This window comes from Typopeltis vanoorti, chromosome 13 (assembly GCF_054136105.1).
Source record: "Typopeltis vanoorti isolate ZY-2024b chromosome 13, IOZ_Tvanoo_1.0, whole genome shotgun sequence".
Taxonomy (NCBI): Eukaryota; Metazoa; Arthropoda; class Arachnida; order Uropygi; family Thelyphonidae; genus Typopeltis; species Typopeltis vanoorti.
This window is the reverse complement of record NC_143561.1, coordinates 59,806,896-59,819,111: the sequence shown is the minus strand read 5'-3', so window position 1 is coordinate 59,819,111 and position 12,216 is coordinate 59,806,896. Positions and strand designations below refer to the sequence as shown.

At 35.4% G+C, this 12,216-nt stretch overlaps 1 protein-coding gene across 17 annotated transcripts in view; it reads right to left on the bottom strand.

Annotated features, from left to right (window-relative positions):
- The window catches only part of LOC150100204 (uncharacterized), a 566,343-nt gene that overhangs the window by 229,319 nt on the left and 324,808 nt on the right, over positions 1-12,216 (bottom strand). For 16 of the 17 annotated variants that reach the window (XM_090402864.1, XM_090402869.1, XM_090402857.1 and 13 more), the window contains one exon: positions 9,633-9,737. The exons of the other annotated variant lie outside the window; for it this stretch is intronic. In XM_090402864.1, the coding sequence (XP_090258990.1) occupies positions 9,633-9,737 (105 nt within the window). The remainder of the gene's footprint in view (positions 1-9,632; positions 9,738-12,216) is intronic. 17 annotated transcript variants of the gene reach the window in all.

Below are 12,216 nucleotides of genomic sequence, written 5' to 3'. Positions count from 1 at the left end.
TACTTATTCTTGTAACTTGTCATATTATGGACAAACTGGGAGATCTGACATGTGCCATGGACAACACAATACATTCACCACAACAATTGTGGTCAGCCAGGTCTATAAGCAGCAGATTTAAAACACCAACCCAATAAATACATGGCTGTGTTAAACTTCCTAAGATATGGTAGACAATCATTATTAGTCCCACTCAACAGCTAAGGCTAGTCAATTATCCTCATAGGACTTTCCTTGAAGACGCCGCTGATCGAAACGATGAAACAGGTCTGTTTTCTCTGTGCTGAATTCATTACATTAAATCTAATTATGAGCTTGAAACAGCACTTAAGCCTTAATAACCATTACTCTGTTTATCCTATCTCCAGAAATGCAGTCGGACATAACTTACTTTCACACAGGTTCAAACGAATTTCCAGTGATGATCTCTCATCTAGTTCACAATATCTCCCTTCCTTCCCAAGCTGCTTCCTCAGCATGTAACAATCAAACATCACTGTGCTTCTATATATTCACCTTCTCACTGGAACATGCACATGCTGAGCAACTTCCATGGTACAACTAAATGGCTACTTTCACTCAGCAGATGCATCATGAACACTTCATTTGTTATCACATTCTGAGACTATGACCAAATCAAGATTCATGAGTCTCTTGTTCTATCTATTATATGTTAGTTAAGGAATGATCACAAAGCAACTTAAACTAGTTTTCTCTATTTTGGGATGCTAATCTTACTTTCCAATGTCCAGGGTTAAAATTTCCCACAAAACTTATAGCAACAGCACACCAAATCTCATAACCCCTTCAAAACAACTATGTCTGGATGGCTGCTCTGGTACGGAGAATTTGTTTTGACTGCAATCCCCTAAATGCACTTATAGTCCTTCTGAAGTCATTTCCTTAGTTTGCCCTCCCTCTCTCATCGTATAACTACTTCCTCATCCCCCCCCCCCAAAAAAAAGATTCTTTCACCCACATTGATACCATTTATGGGCTTTGTTTCTGAATTCCTCTTCTAATTTTGATGTGATACTTCTTACAACAGAGCTCCATTCTTGCCTCAAATCTATTTATTCTAGCCATCCATGGATTCTTATCTTTGCTTACACATTCTAACTATTATATTACTAATTACAGGCATATCCCAGTCATACAACACATTAGATCCAGCTCACTGCCATCATGCGAATTACCCCCCCCCCCCACACACACACTTGTGGATATGTGTAACAGATGACTGCTTAAGCAGTCATATGGGTGTAAATGAAAGAAATAAAGCATTATTTAAGTCAGTTACACACACAAAAAATTGGAATAATTTTCATTTGTCATCAAACTACACCGTTGGTTAAAAGTTTTTCCATTTCAGCAATAAAAATGTCGCATTTAAGGATAACTGAAGCCTACAGCATTTTTCACTTTATCTTTTTTTTTTTTTTTTTTTTTAATCAGTTCAATACACCATTGTCACAAAATTTAATAATTTTAATCTTGTAAACCTATTGCATAACGTGCTAAGTCTTTTTCTATTCACTGCAATCAATAACAGCATTACCTTAAATTTTATCTGCAATTATTAACACCCATAAAATAAAATAATTATAAGCGGGTTATAACTCACATCAAAATACTGAAACACAAAAGGATGCACAGCAAACATCATTGTAAACAAGCAGTTCACGTAAAGTGCCCATCGATTGATTCACAGAAGTGTCATGTCGCTAATAACATTTTATGGACAAATACAGCATTGTATAAATGGTAGTCATAATTGAAGAGCATCATATAAGTGGATCATCATAAAGCAAAGAGCCATAACTCATCTCACTTAATATGTGGAATGGCAATACTAGCAAATCCATCCAACGATTTGCAACAGCACTTAACACAGCATAACATAACTATGTTCTACTGTGTATACCTTTAGTATAGCTTTAGTTACAGCTGATAACATGCCCCTCTCAAACTTCGCACAGTATCACTCTTGCAACAGAGCTCAACATAGCGCCTTTCAATCATACACTAACTTCACTTCTTAGATTTAACCTTCTTTCTGATGTCCTATCACTTTCATTCTGCAAGCTCTTCAACTACAATTTGTCTGCCCGGTTAGCCTAATGGCTTTGTGCTTCACAACCATATGCCTGGGGAAGGAGTGTCCTAGGTTCAATTCCCGTCGATGACGTGAGGAACTTAAGGATCTTCCTCAGCTATAGCCAAGTTAGCAGGTCATGGACAGAAGGGTTTTTTCTGCCAGTTTATCTGGGGTTATTCATCCCCCAAGCAGGCAAACCGACCGGTCTTCTGAACACATGCGTATTACAGCCAGGAATACTAGCCCAGCTATAGGCCTGATTCGTCAGCCTATGCCGGTTCCAGAGCCCCGGATAAAATTTGGGGGGAACTCAGATGGTGCTGTACATTCCCGTAAAAAAAAAAAAAAAAAAAAAAAAAAGAGGGTACTGTACCATTACACGGAAAGGAACTACAATTTGTACATTCCTGAAATCATTCTACACTCTCATTAATTGTCATCTTTTTATGTAATTCTTACCATCAAAGCTTGTACTTTTTTCCAACCACTTCAGACCTCCACTACACAGGGTGGCCCACACCAAGTGATGAAAATCATTCCCATCCAATGACCTTCATACCACCATTCTTGTCATCACCGGGATTTGAACACCACCATGTGCTGGTTGGAGAGTAGATCCATTATCCACCCATAGTTCGTTCTCAATTCTACTTTGTATCACTTCTCATTATCACTTCTACCCACATTCTTACACTGCTTCTTTCTGTGACTTTCACTGCATCTTCACCAATAACTTTATCACTCTATGTCATAGTATAGTACTTAACATGGGAATGATTATGTATAGCATAAGGCAGGGGTGTCAAAGATATGGTCTGAGGTCCAGATCCAGCCCACAGTCATGTTCAATCCAGTCCACAGCTTAATCTTGATAAAAAAAAATCTTTTATTTTTTATTTTTAAAATATTCTGTTCATATATACTAGGACTGACAGATGTCCCATATATACGAGACCTCCTGTATTTTACATCGAATTTTCCTGTCCTGTATTGTAGGGACAGCTTAATGCCGTTCTTTCAATGAAAAGGCAAAATTATAAATATTATGTTAAGCAATTATAATTTTCAATATTCTTTTTGAATAATCGAACTTAAATTGATTGAAGGGGTGCTTGAGGGTCAAAGCTGTATAACTGAGAGGACACCTCCACATAGCCTTTAAAGGAATGTGGAGAACCGACCAGGGCTTCTGACCTAATGTCCAATCCTCACATTCTCGTGGTGAACCCTGTTGGGTATCTACTTGAATACTGAATGAACAAGGATGGCCTGGCAATTTCGGATTTAGCCGACCAAATTATATTCTTATTGGTTAAACCAAAATAATAAAAAATGATGGTACAACACGACAAAATTTCATGCCAGGCTGGGCCATTGCCCGGTTAAACAAGGCCCCAGTTGTTTTCGCCAGGGAACCAGGGCGAACAGTGAAAAGTCAGCAACTGGAACAAATCTGAAAACATACCCCAACTCAACATCACCAGAGTTAAAGATCAGTACTATCAACATAAGAAGCCTGAATGGCAAAGAAATGGAGCTAGCTGAGGAATTAGATAAGTATCAGATAGACATAATAGGGCTGACTGAAACAAAAAAGACAAAAACTAGTGAGATCTTTCTCAGCAATAAATACAAAATGTTATATTCAGGCAATGACAATCAAGGAAAATAAGGAGTAGTCATAGTATTCAACACAAAATACGAAGCTAATCTTCTTGAATGGCAGGCAGTCTCAAGTAGAGTAATGTAGGCAAATATGAGAATGGGGAACTGGACAATGAGACTTATTTGTGCCTATGGTCCCACAGAAAGTTCTACTAAGGTAGAAGTGGAGGAATTTTTTGACGCTTTAGAAAAAGCAACTGACACAATGAAAAAGGAAAAATTGGTCCTTGTTGGGGATCTAAATAACAGAGTAGGAAATGATTGTGAGACATACAAAAATATTTTGGGAAAATTTGGAGAAAAGAGCAAAGCTAATAATAATGGCAAATATCTGTTGGATTTCTGCTCAGGACATGGACTGGTTATTACTAACACCATGTTCCAACATAAAAATGTGCACAAATTCACATGGAGAGAAGAGGAAAGGAATAAGAAAAGTCTCATTGACTATGTTATTCTTGATAGTGATGTTTACTCTGGTGCAGGACACCAGAGTGTATAGAGGATTTGAAATTGGAAGTGATCACTATTTAGTCTTGAGCAGGATAAAATTGAATTTCATATTGAAAAGAATAACATGTAAGAAAGTTTTAAAGCGAATAAAAGTTGAGCAGCTCTCAGATATGAACTGTAGACTAAAATACACAAAGATTATTGAAGAAAAAATGAAAAGAGTTTGAGAACAGGAATCAAACCTTGGAGATTCAGTGGCAAGTCTTGAAGAAAGCCCTGATTGATTCAGCTAGAGAAGCATGTGGTGAAGTTGTCTGCAAGGATAGGAAAATTAGAATTCCATGGTGGACACAGGAAGTTAAACAGGTAGTAAAGGAAAAGAAGAAAACATATCAAAAGTTCCTGGCAAATAAGTCAGCTTGTGCTCTTAGAGAATACAGAAACAAATGCAAGAATGCTAAACACTGTGTAAAACTAGCTAAACAAAAGTCATGGGAGGACTTTGGCAAGAATATAGAAAATAAATATCAAGAAGGTGGCAAAATATTCTGGAGGTTGTTAAAGAAGCTTAGGAATGGAGGAAAGAGTGCTAAAAGGAGTTAGAGATGATAAAGGTGACATGAAAAATGGAATAAAAAGATATCCTTGAAGTATGGAGTAATTACTTTGAAAAACTGCTAAATGAAACAAGCAGTGATGACAGCACAGTGGTTGGTAAAAAAACGCTGACCAGGCATGCAGATAGGAATAACATATCCATACCTGAAGTAGAAAAAGCCATCAAAGGTTTAAATGTGGAAAGGCAGCAGGAGCAGATGATATTCGACCAGAAATGCTGAAGTATGGTGGTATAGAAGTCTTACAGTGGTTGCACTGCATAGTTCAGAATGCCTGGACAGAGGGACAAATTCCTGATGATTGGAGTAGAGCTCTCGTATTACCCATATATAAAAAGGGAAATAAAAGTGAATGTGAGAATTACAGAGGTATTTCCCTACTGTGTGTTCCTGGTAAGATCTATGCAAGTATACTTGAGAAACGGTTGAGAAGAATTGCGGAAGAAAAGCCTGGTAAAGAACAAGCTGGATTCAGGCCAAATAGAGGCTGTCAGGATCAGATCTTCACTTTACGACAAATAGTCGAGAAAGCATGGGAATATAACAAAGATCTGTATTTAAGTTTTGTCTATTTGGAAAAGGCATATGACAAGGTGCCAAGAGAGAGAAGCTATTCAATATGCCGCAGTTATATGGTGTCAATGGGGCATTATATCAAGCAATACTTAGTCTGTATTTGAGTTGTAAGTCAGCAGTTAGAATTGAAGGAAGTACAGGAAGATGGTTTAATGTTAAATCTGGTGTGAAACAAGGATGTACGTTATCCCCTCTGTTATTCATTACCTATATGGATCACGTTATGAAGGAAAGTGGTAATAAATATGATATTAAACTTGGAGATGTTAATGTCAGCTCTTTTCTTTATGCAGACGATGTTATACTTCTAAATAAATCCGCTACAAGTCTGCAAGATTCTCTGACTAAATTGAATAACTGTTGTAATAGATATGGTATGAAGGTCAGCAATAAAAAGACAAAGACAATGAAAATAGGCAGAATCATTGAAAATGTCAACTGTGTTGTGAATGGAGAACCTGTGGAACAAGTAAAACATTTCACCTACTTAGGCACGATTTTTACTAAAGATGGTAAATTCAATATAGAAATAGGCAACAGAATCAGCAAAGCTGGTATGGTGGGAAGTCAAATGAATAAATTCATATTGAATAAGAGAGAAATTAGTCAGAACACTAAATTAGCTGTATACAATACAGTGTTCAAACCAGTTTTAACTTATGGATCTGAGAGCTGGGTCAGAAGTAAAACACTTGACCAAAGACTAGAGACCGCAGATACGAGAGTTCTGAGAAAGATTATAGGCGTGAACAGATGGCATCAATGGCAATATCATATTAAAAACGAGGATATTAGGAAAGAACTTGACATTGTCAGCATCCAGGAATGCGTTAGCAGAGCTAATCTCAGGTGGTATGGTCACTTAAATAGAATGGGAGAGGAAAGATTAGCAAAACAAGTGTTCTCTGCCAGGTTGGCAGGAAAACGACTCAGAGGAAGACCAAGATATAGTGGATTGATACGGTACAAAGTGCCTTAGATGATAGAAATATAAGATCTGATAATGTTGGAGTCAGACTGATTTGGAGGAAAATTGTAGATAGTAAGTTAGTAATGATGTAATTTTTTCATGTAGTACTATCATATCCTATACACCCCTTGAGGGTACATGGCAGGAATTTGATGATGAACTTAAATTGATTTGTAAGCCATAAAAACTGACAATTAGAGGAAATTAATTGTGTTTACGGCACGGCATGGTGGCAACAGTCCCTTTTATTGATCACTCTTTATTTAATATAAGCATTTTATTTATAATTCTGGACAGATATATTACATTTGCTTATTTTCAAACAAATTTGCTTATTTTGTAAAACCAAATACCAGCAATGAAAGAAAAGTTATTGGTGATGAAATAACTATAGCATTTCATGGCATAAAGTATCATCATTCTTTTGGTCACGTCCCGTATTTGGTTTTCCAAAATCTGGCAACCCTGATATGTATCTATAATCCTTAACAGTAAGGGCTAAAGATAAACTATTTAAGGCTTTTTGCGTTAACCCACGAAACAAACACGTGCTAACAAAACTGCATTAAACAAAGTATATAAGCACATATATATAAATACACACACACACACACGTCAGTGATAGTGTACTGCTTTCACTAAAGATAATTTTAGTTTTAATTTTAGTAAAATTTTAAAATAATTTTACAAATTATTTAATGTAAAAATTTTTATATCTATCGAACCCTATTATGCCAAAGCAGAGAAAATTTAATACTGAATGTAGGATAGTGTGAAAAAAATGAACAAATTTATATATTTTGTCTAATTAGATGGTAAATCGATCTGCTTGATTTGCAATGAACAACTTTCTGTTGCTAAAGAGTACAATGTGAAGTGATAGATATGAAGTGTGATTTAGCTCTTAAGGATAAGTTTTCAAAAGTAGACATATTAACATTTTGTCAGTATTGAGGAGATGAATATCCTGAATTCAAACTATTTTCTTCGAGAATAATGTCTACGTTCAGAAGTTCATATATTTGCCAGCAGTTATTCTCTCGAATGCACATAAATAAATCAAAATATCATTCAAGAATAACTGATGACCGTTTAAACACAATAATGAAAGTCTCAACCATCAAGTCCTTCTCTCCAAACTTTGATATTCTGGTAGAAAAGAAGAGAAGCCAAGTTTCCGGAGGGTGTAGCAAAAATTAAGGTAAAAAAATACTTATTTCATTTCTTTTTGTCTACATAAAAATATCTAAAAGACTTCTTTTTTTTGTCAAATTATTATGTACCAATGCTATGAATAGGGTTTTTAAGAATAATTGTCCTTATCTGCCCACAAGATCTAGTTTTTGCTTCAATCCAGCATGCAAAGCCAAATGAGTTTGACACCCCTGGCATAAAGCAACACTCACTTGCCATTCTGGCTGACATTTCTGCCTCTCCCATAACTCCCCACAACACTCAAATTATGTGCCACATCATTTACATTGTCTTGTAAATCATCTGTGCATAATCAACACAACCAGTTCCTTCATATCCCCCACTCCTAGTTGTTATAGCTTCCACTTCACTGTGTAGCTACTCCACTTCCCACATGCAACAACCTTTTATATGCATTTATGACATGTAAAGCCTGAAAAAAAAAAAAAAAAAAAAAAAAAAAAAAAAAAAAAAAAAGCAGCTGATAAAATTTATCTGCAGCTTTTGCATGTAGAGAAGAATTACATGAATTATTACTTCTTTACCTTCAGATACAATCTGCATCAGCTCTCTCATGAAACTGAACACTCACTTTTTACCCATATGTATGGTGGAGTGAAATAAAGGTGAATGAGGGTGGCCAATGGAGTGCCTCAGGGCTCTGTACCAGGGACACTACTCTTTAATTAAAGAAATGGAAAGATTTTTCTTTTCTTTTTTCAGGGAGGGGAGGGACATATTCAATTATTTTGATTATGCAAAACCGTGAGCGGGCAACAGCTGATAAAGGTGATGTAGATATCCTGCAGGATTGGCAGTGTGGGAAAAGGTAAGGTAATGCACTTTGAGACAAAAAAGATTACTTAGTATCATACTGATGGTACAGGATGACAGAAAATTGATGAGGCTAAAGATCTGGGAGTGATGGTGGACAAAGGCTTTAAGTTAAGAGGATATACTGCAAAAGTTGGCAAAATAGCTGAAAAGATTACTTGGATGTTGAAGAACACACCGACAAATTTTAGGTGGGAGATGAATGTTATTGCCCAGTGTGAGACGACTTCTCTGCTTAATGGAGGCCTGAAGTGGCTTGGAAAAGTTACATTTTGTCTGGGGTTACCACCAGACTATAAAAAATAAATTAAAAATGCAAAAAATATATAAAATTGATTAAAAAAATATGCTTAGTCCACCTATGGTACAAAATGTACTATAGGTTTGCTACTAGCCTTTCATGGATAAGAGCAACACACAAAAAAATAAATAAATAAAAATAAAGAAGTTATCAACCCTCTTTATAGGGCTATGATTCAGCACCTCTTGACTATTGTTCACAGATTTGGTCACCTAGGTTTCTTGGAGATCAGGAGGTGATGGAGAGGATTTATAAACGAGTGCCCAATCTGGCAATATGTCTGTGGAATGCTGCCTGTGAGGAGAGACTGAAGGTATGTGGGTTGCTTAGGTTAATTGACAGGCAGAGAAGAGGAGACATCTTAGAAACTTACAAGTTACTAAAATTCTATAAAACTGACACAAAAGAAATTTTTCAATACATATGAGGAATAGGGAAAGAACAAGGAAGTCACCCCAGGAAGTTGTGTAAGAATGTGGCTAGTAAGGTGTGCAAACTAGGTTCTTTGTTTGGAGAATGGTGAGTGAGTGGATGGGTTGCCAGAAAAAGTACTGAGTGCCCTGACAGTGAATGAGTTTAAGAATAGATATGATAGGCATTGTGTGTATCTCCCACCAGAAGTGTTTTCACACCATGGAGATAAATTAAATTTTAAATAATCCATTTTCAGTGTACATCAGAAACATTTTCACCAGAAAATTAATGCAACAACCATTTCATAATGTTTTTTTTTTAACTTTTAATTTTTAATTATTTTGACAGTAATAGTATCAATGCAGACTTGTTTTAAACCATTATATGTAAAATAGTCCAAAAGAGAAGTAAAATGTTTTCAATCGTCTATCTTGCTCCCTTGCATGTGCACACACACATACATGTGCAATGCGTTATTTTAGGTTTTGGTACTGGAATGGATAAACTTACTTCCTGATTAAAAATTCTAGCTCTTGCTTTCACATATTCTTCTTCCCTTTCTTCAATGGACTTGCTTCTTCTGTTGTCCATTGATGCTTGTCTTTCTGGACTCTTCTGTGTTAAAAAAAAAAAAAAAAGTATATGTATGTACGTACTCTAGGGTAGAAAATATAAATGAAATAAAAAAATCAAACTCTTCCATTTTGCAACCACAGTAATAATTGCAGTGTGGTTAATAGGTGCCAAAAATGTTCCATGCTATGCAAAACTGAACTGTCTGAAATAAGACTGTGTTATAGTGTGATGTGTTCCAAACAGGCAATTGCAGTATTGGTGAAAAAAAAAAATATAATAATTATGCATCATTTGTTTATTGAAAGCTAACCAGCAATGCTAATTAATGCATACACACACACACACAAATAAAAAAAAAAAATTTATAATAAAATGAAAAAACAAAGAATCTCATCATCAAATTCCTGACATATACTCTCAACCTTTCAATATTATCAGATCTTATATTTCTGTCTTCTGAGGCACTTTTTACTGTATCAATCCACCTATAGCTTGGTATTTATCTGGGTCTTTTTTCTGCCATACTAGCAAAGGACACTTGTTTAGCTAATATTTCTCTAGCATTCTGTTTAAGTGGCCATACCACCTGAGATTAGCTGTGTAAGCATTCAGGAATGTGTTAGCAATGTCAAGTTCTTTCCTAATATCCTTATTTTAAATATGATACTGCCACTGATGCCATATGTTCAGTCCCCTAATCTTAGGACTCTCATATTTGTGGTCTACAGTCTTTAATCAAGAGTTTTATTTCTAACCCAGCTCTCAGATACAAAAGTTAAAATTGGTTTGAACAGTCTTGTAGACAACTAGTTTAATGTTTTGACTAATTTCTCTCTTATTCTATATAAATTTATTCAGCTGATTTCCTCTCACACCAGCATTACTCATTCTGCTGTCTATTTCCAAATTTAATTTTCATTTTCACTAAAAATTGTGCCTAAGTAGCTGAAACATGTTACTTGTTCTATAGGTTCTCCATTCATGATGAAGTTGATGCTTTCAATGTTGCCTATTTTCATTGTCTTTGTCCTTTTAATGCTGATTTTCATAGCAAACTTATTATTACAGTTATTCAGTCTGGTCAGGAATTCTGTAAATTTGTTACAGTATAACATCATCTGCATGAAGTAAGGAGATTAACATCTCCAATTTTGATATCATGTTCAAGTAATGCCTTTCTTCATAACTTGATCAATACAGATGATGAATAACAGTGGAGATAATGTACACCCTTGTCACACATTTGACTTATCAAACCATCTTCCTGTAGCTCCTTCAGTTCTGACTGCTGACTTCGAACTAAAATAGAGGATATATATATTGCTTGATATAACGTCTGATTTACACCATATAACTGGAGCGTTTTGAACAGCTTTCTTCTTCGCATCTTGTCATATGCCTTTTCCTAGATCTACAAAACTTAAGTATAGATCCTTGTTATATTCCCATGATTTCTCAACTATTTTTCTGAAAGTGAAAATCTGATCTTGACAACCTGTTTGGTCTGAACCCATTTTTTTCCCTCCACAATTTTCGTAGCCATTTCTCAAAAATACTTGCATGAATCTTACCAGGAGCAATCAATAGAGAAATTCCTGTGTAATTCTCACATTTGTTTTATTCCCTTTTTCACAGATGAGTACTATGAGCACTCTAGATGAATCATCTGTAATTTGACCCTCTGACAAGGACTTCTGAATTATGCAGTGTCACCACTGTAAATCTTTTATACCTCCATATTTTAGAATTTCTAGTTGAATATAATTACTCCAGATGTCTTTCCACATTTCAGGTTTGTGATAGCTTTTTCTACTTCAAGTATAGATATATATATATATTCCAGACAGTATTCCTGTAGAGTGTTTTCTACCACCACGCTGTCAATACTTGTATCATTTAGCGATTTATCAAAGGAATTGCTCCATACATCAAGATGTCCCTTTATCATCTCTAATTTCTTTTACAGTACTCTTTCTTCCATTTCTGAATTTTTTCAACAGACTCCAAAATATTTTACCACCTTCCCGATATTTATTATGTTCTTACCAAAGTCTTCCCATGACTTCTATTTAGCTAATTTCACACAATACTTTGTTTTCTTACATTTTTCTCTGTATTTTCACTAAGAGCACAAGCTGACTTACTTACCAGGAACTTTTGATATGCTTTCTTTTTTTTTTCTTGACTGCCTCTTTATCTTCTTGAGTCCTCCATGGAATTCTAATTTTTTTTTATCTTTGCAGATTACCTCACCACATACCTCTATGGCTGAATTAATTCAAGTTTTTTTCTTTAGGGTTTGCCACTGAATTTCCAAAGTTTGGTTGTTGTTTTCAAACTCTTTCAGTTTTTCTTGAATAATGTTTGTGTATTTGAGTCTACAGTTCACACCTGACAGCAATTCAACTTTGACTCATTCAAAACTTTCTTACACACCCTTCTTTACAATATGAAGTTCAATTTTATCCTGCTCAACACTAAATGGCGATAACTTCCTATTCGAATCCAGTTGTATACT